The sequence below is a fragment of the Diuraphis noxia genome, unplaced genomic scaffold (genome assembly GCF_037042655.1).
Source record: "Diuraphis noxia isolate RWA-SAM2 unplaced genomic scaffold, SU_Dnox_SAM2 contig0003, whole genome shotgun sequence".
NCBI classification, from domain to species: domain Eukaryota; kingdom Metazoa; phylum Arthropoda; class Insecta; order Hemiptera; family Aphididae; genus Diuraphis; species Diuraphis noxia.
In genome coordinates this window covers 76,506,217-76,521,480 of record NW_028301713.1, presented here as the reverse complement: position 1 = coordinate 76,521,480, position 15,264 = coordinate 76,506,217, and the positions used below count along the sequence as shown (strand labels likewise).

Below are 15,264 nucleotides of genomic sequence, written 5' to 3'. Positions count from 1 at the left end.
TTTTTCCTAGTGAGGTTTTATGCTTAGCCATTTTTTCGAATAAATATTTTTAAATAATAAATAATATTTAATTCATAAATTTTTTTAGCAACTAATATGAATGAATTATGTGGCGCCATCCTGTGTAGTATGCTGTAAAATATTATTACAAACGTGGCTATAAATACCTTTATTTGAAACAATGACTTGCATTTTTACTAAGTATTTTGTAATATCTACAATCGGATGTAGAATGAATAACTATATATAACAGCAACTAGTTGTTGCGGTGTTATAATTATTTTTTTTATTTTTTTATTTATTTAATTGTGTCAATACACTAAGTATTTCTAGAATGTTTTACAATATATAGTTATTATAATTATAATTGATAATGTAATTGTTTATAACAGAATTTAAATTTAATGAAATATTTTTAAATTTTGGTTAGCTTATGAGTCTAGGTCAGAATCTGAGGTTGAAGTGTTTTCATTGGGTTCTAGTAGGATATTCTGAGGTAACCGAGGTTTGAGTCTTAGATTGGCGGATCTTCTACCGATTTTGTGGTGAAGTCCTCCGTCAACTTAGTGAATTTCTTCATGGAAATTTTTAAATTGTTATGCTATCCAGGTTGATAGATGTGGTAGGCCCGTATTGTTCTGTAGTTGTTTGTTTCTCATAAACCAAGGGGCCTTTAGGGCTATTCTTAGGAATTTATTTTGGAGGGTTTATAATTTTGTATTTTTTATTTTGAGACAGCTGCCCATACTGAGCATGCGTAGGTTAGTAATAATCTTATAATTACTGTGTATAGGAGGAGAGAACATTTCATTTATATAGTATAGCTACGATTTAATAGGGTACCCCCTGGACCCTCTGTACAGTATTCGCAGCCTAGTGTATCCATCATGGTTTAATTTTTTGTTAATGTGGATTATCCAGCTTAGTTTTTCATTGAAGTGTAGGCCTAGATATTTTACTGAATCGTCTTTGTCGTTCCAATTGATTTCTTGATTGTTAATTTGTAGTAAAGTCGGATTTATGTATTTTCCGAGTGAAAATATTTTTGCTTCGCTTTGGATGAGTGTTATAATTTGATTTTGTATTCAATTTGTATGAGAGTTATTGTTATATTTTAAAACTTACTTAAAAATTCTAAGGTTAGTCTTATTTTTATACCAATAAAATATAAGTAATTATACTTTTATCATTGAGTTTATAATGTTTATATTATGAAACGAAAATATTTTTAAAAACAATTTATCATAAAAACGTACTTTCAGATTCATTTTAGCCAAACTGATTATTTTATATTTCTTTATTAAGTTTTCCAAATAACATTAAACAATTTAATAAATATATTAATGTAAATTATAATTATAATTTATGAATACTTCAAAAAAATAGTTAACTTATTAATATAAATAAAGATTTAATTATCGTCTCATTCTATTTATATTTATTTATGTATTTATAATACAATATTATATTATAGTATATTCATACTATATTTATCATACACAACATGTTTTCTACCTGTAATGCAAGTTATTAAAGGAGGGATATCACAAGTACATATTGTTTTATGTGTATCTGATTCAGAATTTTCGATTGAAAGTCGATCAATCTTTAATTGTTGTCCTATTGGTACACTAAGATTCCCAAATTTGCACACATAACTACTGGAATTAATGGTTTCAGATACTTCGACAGTACCAAAATCGTGTTCGTATTCAGCTAGAAAATATGATAATAATATACATATTATTTAATAATTAACAAATCATTTTTGATAACTAATAACCAATTATCAATTTCATATATTTTAAACTTACATTGAAACCAGTTGATAGGACATCCATCCTTTTCTTCGTAATAAAGAGGAGCGTCTCGATTCAAAATATTTTCCATGTAAAGAAGTTCATAATCGCATTTAAATCTTCTACACAATTTATCATTAACCACACCTTTACAAATTCAAGAAATTAAGTATAACAATTAATCATATTTATATTTCCCAACTATTTTTTTATAAGTTAAAATTACTTGATTTCATTTAAATATGTTTTTATTTGATAGATAACCGATATGTCCATATGGTAAGTTGTTTCCTTAATTTCTTAGCATGAATACTCATATGCATGTTTTAAAAATATTGAAGTGGACAATTCTAACGCTATTAGTTATAATTAGTTATTATTGTTTATTAATCATAATTCATAATACCTTATATTATCATAGATATACATATATACCTGGTTTGAGGATAAATTGTTATCGTTACGCGATTTCATAAAAATTTAAAACTCAAACGCTCAAAACATTTTTCCTATAATGACGCTTCAAATTTTCTCTATAGTTATTTGAAGAAAAACTTATGGAAAACTTAGTGTTGAATTTTTTAACCTTAGATATAAATGCAAACAATTTTATGAATTTTGAACTACAAAATAATTTGCAAATATTCATGGTTTTGACGAATTTTTGTCAATATTTGAACTTCAAATGAAAATAAAAAAAATTGTGCTTATGTATTCTTATAATTTTTTAATCACTATAAGAATAACTTATGAGAAATTTTTTATTAAATTTTCAAGTATTTTGATCGGGCCATAAAAATTTTATCGACACTTCAAAAAAAAATTTTCAGAAAAATTGAAAATTTCAGTTGTCTATAAATATCTCAAAAAAGTCACAATATTTTGAAAATTAAATCATGTAAAGAAAATGCCAATCTAAATAACTGGTAGAATTTTCAAGTATCTACGACTTATACTTTTTGAATAATAACAAATATTTAAAATCGTTTCAGGATAAATCGTTTTCGTTACGCTATTTCGTAAAAATTTAAAATTCAAACGCACTTAAAATTTTTCCTATAATGATGCATCGAGTTTTCTCTATAGCTAATTGAAGGAAAATTTATGGAAAACTTAGTGTTGTGTTTTTAATCCTTAGTTATAAACACAAAAATTTTTATGATTTTTCAACTTCAAAATTACTTGCAAATTTTCGCGTTTTCGACAGATTTCGTAAAAATTTGAACTATAAACGCTTATAAAAAAAAATTGTGACTTACGATTTTTAATTTTTTTTAGCTACAATAAGAACAACTCATAAGAAACCTTGTATTAAATTTCCAAGTTTTTTTGGTCATCCAACATTTTTTTACTGATACTTCAAAAAATTCGAAAATTTCAGTAGTCTATAAATAACTCAAAAAAGTCAAAAATTAAACTGTACATAGATAACACTAACATAAACTTTTGGGGAAAATTTAAAGTATTTACAGTGATTAGTTTTTGAATTACAACCATATAAAAAAATTGATTTGGTCGAAAACTGGTTTTGCGTAAAAATCCTCGATTATTAAGAAAAGTACAGTCACATTTTTAATGATTACTCCAACCAAAATTTTAACTTGATTCACTTTCATGTTAATAAAATATTTGGTGAAAGTTGTTAGATTCATAGTAAGTTGTTAATTTTTTATGTTAAAATGAAAACTACATTTTTACTGTAACAAAAAGTGACAGCATGAAAATAAATTAAAAATAACACCTATCATAGTAAAATCAATAGATACGTCCATAAGCTCTACTTAGTTTCTGATTCACTTTAAGTTGTCTTAAAATTTCTTAACAAAGCATTATTTACCATTGAATTCTTGTGAACATACACATAAGTAATCATTTTGAATTTTAAATTGTTGTCCATCCTTATAAGTTTTACCATCATAAATACACTCATGAATGGTCGCATTATTATCTTCAGCTAAAAAAAATATTTAATGTCATAAATTTATCGCATATTGTTCATGATATTATGTTGATTTTCAATCCCAATACAATCTTTTTGTCTAAAAATTACCTTTAGAATCTATTGATTGACATCATTTAGATTAAGGTTGTTAATTGTTATTGTCTACACTGATTATTATTTATTATTATTACATCATGAAACATGACAATTTATCAATCATTTACGACTTAAGAATTTTTTGTGCAATCAGTTTAGGCTTTAATCCCGCTCCCCTTGGTGTATGGCTCGACTCACAAACATCGTAATAAATGACTCGTGTATCCAAGAGCGAGGATGCATGTACTGAACTTTGTCCTCATCATTATAATCTGGCTGTACACACACGTAATACACACCAAATCAACTTAGGTATAATATGATTCTTGCAAACGGTTACCCTTACTATTATAGTTAACATTTAAGTGAATTTACTCATTATCGAATTTTTAACACGGATAGTAAAATACACTGTGATCGAGCTAAGTATTTTGTTTTCCTATTTTCATATTTAATAGCATCGTAAACTTATAATTTAATGATCTAATATTGTAATACAACTATCGACAATTTGTCGATGCCAATATGCCATATTAACCACTGCACCAGGAAACACGTGGCTTTGAGACGAAACCACTGTCGTCGTGACATTATGTGTATATTCAGGCCAGGCTTGAGGAAGATTCCGGGGTTAATCACACTTGTCCCGGTATTTTCACGTGGGCCCGGTATGTAAGTGTTTACGGAATTTTGAAAAATCCAGGACCCCATCATGAGCATCCCGTAAATGTCACTATCCCCCTGACACCAATTTCCTCTCCTACGACCCTGTGTATGATATAATAATAATTATACATAATATAATGTGTGGTGAGGCTTAATATTATTAAGTCACATAGTTACTACTATTACATTCATTGGGTATTGATTTTTTATATTTGGTTCTAGACTGATATTCACGTGAATGTACGTATTACCTATACGTGGACAATGGAAGTGGAAACTATTGACCATGAAATAATGATTTTAATAGGTAGTTAAGAACTTACGGCAGTACGATTCAGTCTCGCAGCATACATTTTTGTCAAATTTATAGTAACATTGTTCGAGCATTAATGTGAAATAAGACGGACATTGATAGTATTCGCATACAAATTTAGCTGTTATTTGTCTGTAAGCATTAGAAAAGAATGCACTTAAGAAGATAACACAAATTAATTAGGTAGAGTTTTATCTTTATCTTTTCACGATAACTTTACTATATTTCAGTGAATATTAAGAACCATATAATTTGATTACAAACTTCTACTAAACGTCTAAACATACTGATTTTTAATGTACTTATTATTTACTTATCGTTTGTTTTCTGATCGCAGAAGCAACTGGATACACATAAGCTTAATGCTGAGTCATTCTTAGAGATATTAGCTCTTGGTGCATAGATATTTCCATTAAAATAACACTTGTCACTTGATCTCGTAAACACGTTTTCTACAAAAATTAAATTAAAATTATAAAAAATGTTCATTCCGACAAAGAGAAACTTTACCACAGTCGTATGCCACTGGACAAGAATTTGAATCATTTTCAATTATAGGTTTACATCCAATTTCTGTATACAATAATTTATTACTGTTACAACCTTAAAACAAATAGATATTTTAATTATAGGATACTATGTTTCCAAAATAAACTTAAATTATTAAGATACATATCAATAATTTTAGAATACCTGAGCATTTTACACAATCTAGATATAAAATTAATAAAACACATTTTGAAAGGAATTTTTGATGTTTTATAGAAATCATTTTTATTCAAAATATTATTTGAACTTTGTTGTAACCTGTAAGATGATGTAAAGCTACAAAGAGTATTGAGTAGTGACTGCCGACTGAAGGCTTACTAGTGGCTAAATATTATTAATTATGAATACAAACTAATCGAAACCAGTTTTATAAAAATATAATGGCCATGAAACAATCATTACCAAAATATTTTTATGCACATAATAAACTTCTTATAATAAAGCTGATGCATCTAAATTTACACGATATATTTTTATATATAACAATGATTTTCGAAATATCAAGTTTAGGTAGCTATATAGCAGAAAATGTTAAATATTTAAAAAAAACATGTTATGTATACCTAATAAAAATTGAATAGATTAGTAAATAATTTTCATATCATTACTGTAAATTTAATGTGGATATTGATTTATGAATACTGAAGAAAAGCGTTAATGATAATATAAAATAAAGAATATTTTTTTAAAACCTATTATTTTTGTTGAAAAAAATTCAAAAAACATTCGGAATATGAACATTAAATATAATATTATTAAATTATATAGTTTATGTAAATTATACCTATCTAAAATAATACCAATTGTTAATTTAACTCTTAAAATAGAAAAACATGTTACCATAATTACAAATCCTAACTAAACATAAAAATCTAAAATCAAATTACCCAACAAGAAGAAGTAAAGAGTATAGAATATGGATATACCTAATCAAGAATCAAGTATCAACTATCAAGTATCAAACATGATTGTTCATATTATAGCAGTGCATTTATTTAAATTATAAATTATAGTAGTTCACATTGAAATACTTGAATTAACCCCAAGTAGTGCATATAATATTGAATAAAATTTATACCTTCATATTAAATGCACACAAGACACAATTTAAAGCTAATTGATGAACACATATTTAATTTTTTTTTTTTACGTCAGTAAAAATCTCCAACATTTATTGAGCTTCTCGTGAATACAATAGTCATATATAAGCTAATTCTTTATACATTTTCCAAAATTGTTGTATGCTTATGTTAACAAAATAGGACCATAGTTTAAACATAATGTAATATTTTATTTTCAATGTAGACAGCACGTCATACACATTTGGAGACATTTATCTTTAATAAATAACGAAAATCGTATACGGTAGCGCTATCTAGCAATAAAAATGACTAGAAGGCAGTCACGGGAATTTTCATAGTTTTTTAGAACGACTGCTACGGTAGATATCACTGCCCTTATAGTTTAGAGTCTAGACACATTTATCAAATATAAAATCAATTTACATTTTACAAATATTAAATTTCAAACATAACCTACTCTGTTTATGTAGTTTATAATATATAGTTTATACTTAAAATAAATTTCTGTTAATTCTGTTTCAAATTTTTCCTATCAACACAAGTTTGGAGATCAAAACCGACTTTGGCCTACCTATATTATGCTTAAAATGTAGATCACTTGTACATCACAGCAATATTATCGTGTTTCCAAATCATGTACTATTCAGGAACAATCATTATTTAATTTGTTGTGAAATAATTTAGACAAAAATCGTCACCTATCACCCGCCATCAAATCGATATCGTAATTTAAGGATAAGTGGTTATATTGTAGATTATTTTAAAATTCTTATGAAAATATGAACTATCAGAACTAATCTAATCGGCATCGCACTCTGATAATACCAACAAAAAAGTCTACTGTAACGCCTGTAACGAATTACAAGTATAATGTGTACAAACATACAATGCAAGACGAAACACAGTCTATTGATGAGAGGTCTCGTTCTTTTCGCCTCGACTATGAACACGAAACTTAAAATTAATTCCACGTTTTCTAAATGAATTATGTTTTTGTTTTGTTCTTTAGATATTCCCTACATTATTAAAATATTTACTATTTACTATTTTTATTTACATTTAATAATGACTCCTTATAGTGATCAAGCTTGGTTTTTAATTTCTTATTTTCGTTGAATTTATTCAGTGTTTATTATTTTTTAATTTGATATCTTAGATATCAAATTAAAAGTTGCGGATTCAAGGTATGGGCACAGGTGCACGTACCCCCTGTCAATTTTTTCATGTTACTACGAGTATTATATAAATGAAAAATACAGTAAATAAGAATAATACTACCTAGGTACCAGTATAATCATTATTTACATTTAAACTGACAAAAAGACTTACAGCTTAGTGTCTTATCGATACCTATTTATTTATAACAATACAACCAAAACCGTCACTATTAAGCTTAGTGTAATTATGACAAACTATTTATTACGACGACGAACTTTATGATGTTCTACGTGATCTGTGGGTTCCACATGAAAATTTTATTTTTCCTTTAATTTTTCCTCAAGGAGATAAAAATCTTTTCTTTAAACTTTACTGGATAAATGAGTATCGCTGGTTGTCTTATAGCCAAAAACTCGGAAGAGCTTTTTATCGAATATGCGTTTTATTTGGAAGCGATGATCATTCCTAAAATATTATTTTGCCTATGAAACTTCAGACGATAAAATATTGAATGCGGCTCAGACATATGAAGCAGATTTACCTCATAGTGTTGAAGCACTACACAGTGAGTTATATTTATAGAAACAATTTTAGAAAAACAAGTCAGAAAGACTGATTCTTCAATGGAAGCTTTTAAATATGCATGTATGTTTCCTAACATTAAATGTCTTAACAATTCTTAGTTTCATACCTATAACAACAGTAAGTGCTGAGAGGTCATTCAGTTCTTTAAAAAGGATTAAAATTTACCTACGATCGACAATAGACCAGAACAGCGATGTTACTAAGCGACGGCTTAGCAATGTTACATATAAATAAAGGTATTTAAGCAAAACCAGAAGAAGTACTTGATATGTTTGCTAAAAAATATAAAATCAGATTTAAATTCGACCTATGAGACAATAAAGTATGAGAATCTATAAATATAAGTTTAATTATCAATGACTACATAATATATGTATAATAACTTGCCTATTTGTATAAATTATTATTTTGATATGTGATATTATGTTATCGACATTATATTAAATATACTACCAATTTTGTTTAAAAATAAGAGTACGTTGTACGTATTATTAATTATGATTTAAGAATCATTATAAAATTTATATGTGCCACCTTCTATCAAAATTATCTGCCCCTGGATACCTATATTATTTATAGTATAAATTAATATAGGTTTGTAACTTTAAAAAAAATCAAATATTTATTCAATAATTGTAATTGAATAATTCTACGAAATTGTATTGTATTTCAAAGATTTTTATTACAAATATTTTAATAAGAATTTATTTACATTCGAAAAAAAACTATAAGTGGGTACTTATTGAATTATAGAAAACATTCAGTGGCTAAATAATGGGGGAGTATATGTGGATATATCCCCCCCCCCCCGAGACTTTTTTTAAATAACCATAATTAAACACTTGACTTTAAGAAATTTTAAAATTTTAAAATAAGAATTTATGGACATTATCATAGTTAAGTTTATTTTTTATTTTACTACAATAAAAACTACGATCCCTTCCTCAAAAATTATAATATAATATCACAAGAAAATTGTACGTCTCATAGTAAGTTAAAAGATAATATTATTATGCCATTTACCTCATTTAATTCATAGTAACAAATTAATAAAATATTATAATCTATGAAATTTATTGATCAAGGGAGGGGGGTCGGAGGTGTGATGTGGGGCATAGCTCGCAATAGGACGATAGTATAAACTTATATACCGCATACCACCTTAAAACCAATTCAAAGGTATGATAAGCAAATAAATTATGTTATGTTAAAATACCTATAATGGAAAAACTTGCTGAGAATAGTTTCTAATTTGCTAATACTAACATTTAATTCAGTGAGCAACGAATAACTAAAATCTCTTTACTTTATGATACAACCAGCCCAAAATAATGTTATACGAGTCGTATTTCAGTTTTAAAAAAATTATCAACAAAAAACCTTAACTATCGCTAACAATAATAATAATAAAAAAAAACAATGTATATAAATGCAATTATAGGTACAATCAACAATGTAAATAAATGTTAGAAAATACTTCACCTTATTAACTAAATTAACTAAAAATAACACTGAGCCTTCAACACGATGGTTTTTAACATATACGAATTATTAGCACATAACAATATTTGCACAATTTTGTTACCTACGCCAAACACACTAGGTATTAACAATCGTGTTTATTTGGGTTACAAGTTCTCAAACTGTTTTCATTAATGTTAAAATGATATAATTTTTTTTTAATTATGACTAAGAAGTAATATTATTAAATTTAGTATAATATTAACATAGTTTTAAGTTGTTGAATTAATTGATGAAAAACCTAACTCATAATAATATTAAAAGTAAATATGTTATGTTAATTTTCTTGCTCTTAGAAATTATACGTATATGACACATAAGTACCAATCTAAAGACAATTAATTTTATCACTAACTTAATGTTTTCCAGTATACAACGTTTTACGCTGTTGAATAAACATTTTCGGTCGTAATATTTGCTTAAATGTATTAATAGTCTTTAAAAGATACATTGTATGACATTTTAACTTAATATAATATTAAATTAGTCGAATAGGTTAGGTACTTATTCATAGTATGTAAATTATATACATAATTGTTTATGTTAACTGTTTTATATTTTTAAATTAAAAGTTTATATAATTTATAAATACGAATTTTATTACAAATAACTAAACCATTGGCATATATACCTACTTACCAACTTACCTACCTACTTTAAAATATCAAATCAGTTTTTAAAGAAACATAATTGGTAACATTTTGTTTAGTCGATCATAATAAACGTACATTTAATATTTAATAACTTTTTTTATCTCTGAATAATAAGAAATACCTTTTTGATGAATTGATTTTTATTTCAGAAAAATCATTATGATAAACTGTGAATTAATTATGTTTCAATGTTTAACATATTATTATATTACCACTCTTTTTTTAAATGTATAATATTTCTATGTTATATAATAAAAGGAGCAAAGTTTTATTTAAATATGACTCAAAATAAAACATTGCGCCTGTCACCTGTGTACTATAGAAAAAAAAACTCAGCCACATAGGTAATACATACTTAATACATTCAACTTTAGTGTAAATGAAAATATGTTTACAAAAATGCAACACGACTGCCTGCAATCTAAATAGTAATGAAAATCGATTCGATAAATTCAAAAAGAATAATCATTAATAAAAATACGAAAATACGCAAAATAAATAATATTAATGGTATCTGCCTACTTTTTATGTATTTTTTTTAAAATTTTTATAATAAAGGTAACTAATAGTAAATAGTATAAAACATGATGTTATTTATTTTCTCATCCATGGGCTTAAATAAATTGTTTATGATATGAGGAACAAAACAAAATTATTAAGGATTAATTGGTATGGTTTGTTGAACAATATAAGTTCTAGATTTTATCTAGTTTATCTAGAGTTTAAATATTTGGTTTGGTTGGACAAAAAAAAAAAAAAACTCACAAATTACAGCACTAAACAACAACGCATAGATATAACCATATTAACTAGTGGCGTACACAGTAGGGACAACGAGCTGAAGCCTCTCACCTGTTGAAAGTATTATAATTATTATAATTTTTATATTTATCTAACTTCGACTATAAACAATATAATTGACAGAAGTTGAAGTTGCACAAAAATGTTCAAATAACTCACCCGAACGTGTGCCTATGGACAGAAAAAAATAAAATAAAACTATGCATAATTTTTGTAACTAAATAATGTTGAAGCACTTTTTTAAATATATTTATTTTTTTGTATATCTTTTATTAATGTCAGTACGAATTAAAAACGCACCTGATTTATGACAAACCTAATCTTTTCATAACTAAATGATAAATTATTTTCATGCCCACCCCCTCATTGAAAAATCTTGCGTACGCCATAACAAATTACAACTTAATCATTTCAATAATTCAAAAATTAAAATTATTATATATTATATAGTATTATTATACTGTAGGAGGATGTCCAACATTTGTATTTGGCAGGCCAATTTACACATTTAAATAAAGCCAGCAAAAGAAAAAAAATATTTTTACTCATATTTTATTTAGTAACACGATGTACTATATTATAATAACTACATAAGTTATCATCTTTTAACATTAGTACCCACTTACGGATTAATATTAAATTATTATTATTATCATGATTTGGTCGTATTATATCTCGGCCGTACATATTTGGTCAATACATAAAAAATCAATTCATTAAAGATAACTATAAAACCTTAATTAACTTTTTCTTAAGCAAATCTAAAGTTTTATAGACTTTTTGATACTACGTTTAGGTCGAAAATCATAATCTGAATTAAACATATATATTACTAAAGAAAAAGGGTTTAGCATCAGAATTCAAATGAACCCACGGTACTGGGGTCCGGCGTTCATATTGTACATGTTTTCAATTTTTAAAAGATACCTATAATATAGTATATATTTTATTTTTTAATTATATCTACTCCTGTAATACATACATACTTTAAATATTTAAAGTATATTCATGTCAAAAAATTAATTGTTATCTAAGAGGGGCCTGGATTTAGTTTTGTACTAGGGCCAATAATATTATGTGGGGGGGGGGGGGTAGCATTCCTGATGAATCGCCCGTTATAATATTATCGGGTAGGTACTTATATAATAAACGGAGTGCTTTAATAAAATATTAGACTTCAGTTTCTGCTTTATTCTAAATGATACGACAACGATCACATTGTCAAACGAACGATCCAATCAACGAACTTCATCGCTTATCATTTTATTTATTATTCAATTAACTTAATAGGTATATTTGTTATAATAAGTTATATAGAATATAAAGGTATATTTATTACGAGCACTGACAATATTCGTTATACACATTTATGAGGCTATAATAATTTTATAAACAAAGAGTAAACACTTCATGTGGCTTAATTTAATGATTATTATTGTGTGCCTAATATTCATGCGATTTTTTGGGGAGTAATACTGAACGTCACGTGAATTTATTACATGAAAATTGAAAAACAGTTATAAATCGACGTCTCTTGCATCCATTCATATACAATTCATTTGTGAACATTAATGTAGGTAAGTATAGAAAATAAATGGCTACTTTGAGATATTACATAGGTTTATTTTTGTCTGAATAAAACAACCTTATTAAACTAAAGTGATTACTTTATTTGTTGTTCATGTCACTTGAGTCTTAGAACATAATATTTAGAATATAAAACATTATATCCTATGCGTATGGGCTTAGTATAATAATAAAATAAAATAAATTCTAACGTCCAATAGGTACGAAGAAACTATTTTTTTTTTTTTTTTTTTTATTAAAGAGTATTTATGAATATAATATGTAGATACGGGATTTTCCAACATATTTTTACATTATAGAAAGAAGGATTTGTTGATAGACGCTCTTTAGTCTCTACTCTTTAATGATGGTTATAATAATTTATCGGGCGCTACAAAAAAAAAAAAAAAAAAAAACAAACAAAATCATAGTAAACACGGATTACTATGCGAAAATGGAAGCTTCTCAAATCTTAAAAAAGTTAAAAACTTTTACAAAATTACGAGGACTTGCATAATTATATAATATGGTCACGATTACAAATAAATTGACTAAGTTGGTATATTATATTATCATAGTAATTATTATTAAATTAAATTTTGTGTTTTTAATAATTAAATTTTTTATTATTATGTAACTGATATCTACTTAAATATTAGTTAGGTAATTTATTTCCACATTATATTATCATAATTCATAACAAAATTATATTTTTGCAGTTTATATTAATAATAGTATTGTAATTAGGAAATCTAAATTAGAAATGTTTAAGGATAAATTTGTATTATTCGTTTTTATTTATATTAGTTTTGTTAATTGTGCTGTAATAAAATATAAATACCTACCTATAATATACTACCATTACTTCTGTACATTTTAATCATGCTTAAAAACAAAATATTTAAATTTAAAACTGTATATACAATAGATTTTTAGTGTTATGTATTATACTACAAAATTCAATGAATATTTCTAATTTTTAAGTACCTTAAGAAAAAAAATTAGTAAGCTTTATTAAAAACAAAACTTAATTTTAAATTTCAGAAATTTCAGAAATGTCTCCATAAATATTTGTAGAATATTAAATTTGTGAATTTTACATAATTTATATTACAAAACTATACATTAAAACAATTATATTATTTAATAGGTAAATGTTATTGTTATTTCAATTTACTTATTAATTAATATTCAATGTCACATTTTCATAATAAATTAAATTTATATATATATATGTAGAAATTATTTGGTTTTTAATTAATATTATTACTAAAGTAATATTAGTTTCTTACATTTCTACCTACTTACATACAGCTATACATAAATATAATATAATATATCTTATGTCATTACTTTATATTGTGTGCACCATCCACAATATTTATTAAATCAATTTGAATGATAAATGTTGTTCTTTATGTTTGTTTAATGACGAATAAGTAGTATTTACACCTAAGCCAAAAAGATATTACACCTCATAATGGATTTTAACCAATGTGACACTATCGTATTACTGAAAACAAAAATTCAATATATAACTTCCGGCAAAGAATACAATTTATTATAAAAATATATATTCTGTAATATGAGTATTTGCCTTAGTGATCGGTCAACCGTTAAATATTAGTGAAAAAACATAATGTTTGTGTTTTAATCAAGTGTAAAAGTTTCATAATAATATTATTATAGCAACGCATAGTTTTAGTAGTTGTTCGATTTTCTAATATTAATGATTGCCGTTAATTATTATTGTTATAATAATACTATATAAATATTATACATGCCCTCATTACGTATATTTATTAAGAGGATGCCACACCCGCATGTGTTGTTTCTGACTTACAAGTGTGTAACATCGCAAAAACTGTTTCGCGAGGGAAAGAACCGAAAAGCTATATTTATAACTAAAAAATGAAATTTTCTCCATATCACTTATACAAAAAAAGTTCTTATTGTTTCATTATACATTATTTTTGTAATTATTAAGCATGAATACATTTTTTTGTAGTTTTGATATCGAAAAAATAAAACGATACTGCATAGACAAAATTCTCCTTTTCATATGGTGAAAATCTCGTTTATTTCTTAGTTATAACTGTAGCTTTCTCGGTTCTTTCCCGCGTGAAACAGTTTTTGCGATGTTACCCACTTGTAAGACGGAGACAACACAAGCGGGTGTGGCGTCCTCTTAAGGTACATTATTCGTTATTAACATTTTATCATATTAATTTGTTTATTAGTAAAATAAACCTAGTATATTAATATATTTTTAATTTATCTTTATTAATAATTAAGTTAGTGCACAATTGAAAACATATTACAAAAAAAACGAATACAAGCGATTTATAAAATACTTGGTTAGGTTAGAAAATAAATGATAGGTATTGATATGATGCATGAATTTGGACTAATTTCATAGTCTATGCACTGAATATTGTCAAATATGGTACCCATCGAATTAACTATTACCAAGGTTATTTATATACAGGTCATTTATACTTGAATGTGTAATTAATTTAATATAGAATGATTG

At 25.6% G+C, this 15,264-nt stretch overlaps 1 protein-coding gene across 2 annotated transcripts; it reads right to left on the bottom strand.

The window, feature by feature from the left end:
• Nucleotides 1-1,393: 1,393 nt before the first annotated feature.
• LOC107170124 (uncharacterized) lies at nt 1,394-5,671 on the bottom strand. Of its 2 annotated transcripts, XM_089224614.1 has the most exons (7): nt 5,510-5,671; nt 5,327-5,419; nt 5,130-5,268; nt 4,827-4,948; nt 3,637-3,753; nt 1,815-1,946; nt 1,397-1,716 (listed from the first exon to the last, which is right to left on the bottom strand). In XM_089224614.1, the coding sequence occupies exons 1-7, from the start codon at nt 5,586-5,588 to the stop codon at nt 1,469-1,471; spliced, it is 930 nt and encodes a 309-aa protein (XP_089080740.1). In that variant the 5' UTR covers nt 5,589-5,671; the 3' UTR covers nt 1,397-1,468. The 2 variants fall into 2 exon arrangements, with proteins under 2 accessions (XP_089080741.1, XP_089080740.1); XM_089224615.1 differs by lacking the exon at nt 3,637-3,753 and having other exon boundaries at nt 1,394-1,716.
• Between the last annotated feature and the right edge of the window lie 9,593 nt (nt 5,672-15,264).

What these genes read in the sequence shown, in the direction of transcription:
- LOC107170124 (XM_089224614.1), bottom strand. Translation starts at nt 5,588, where the DNA reads ATGATTTCTATAAAACATCAAAAATTCCTTTCAAAATGTGTTTTATTA. An exon ending in TCCAGTGGCATACGACTGTG is followed by an intron (nt 5,269 to 5,326) that starts GTAAAGTTTCTC and finishes TAATTTTTGTAG; the next exon opens with AAAACGTGTTTACGAGATCA. An exon ending in ATGTTCACAAGAATTCAATG is followed by an intron (nt 1,947 to 3,636) that starts GTAAATAATGCT and finishes GAATTTGTAAAG; the next exon opens with GTGTGGTTAATGATAAATTG.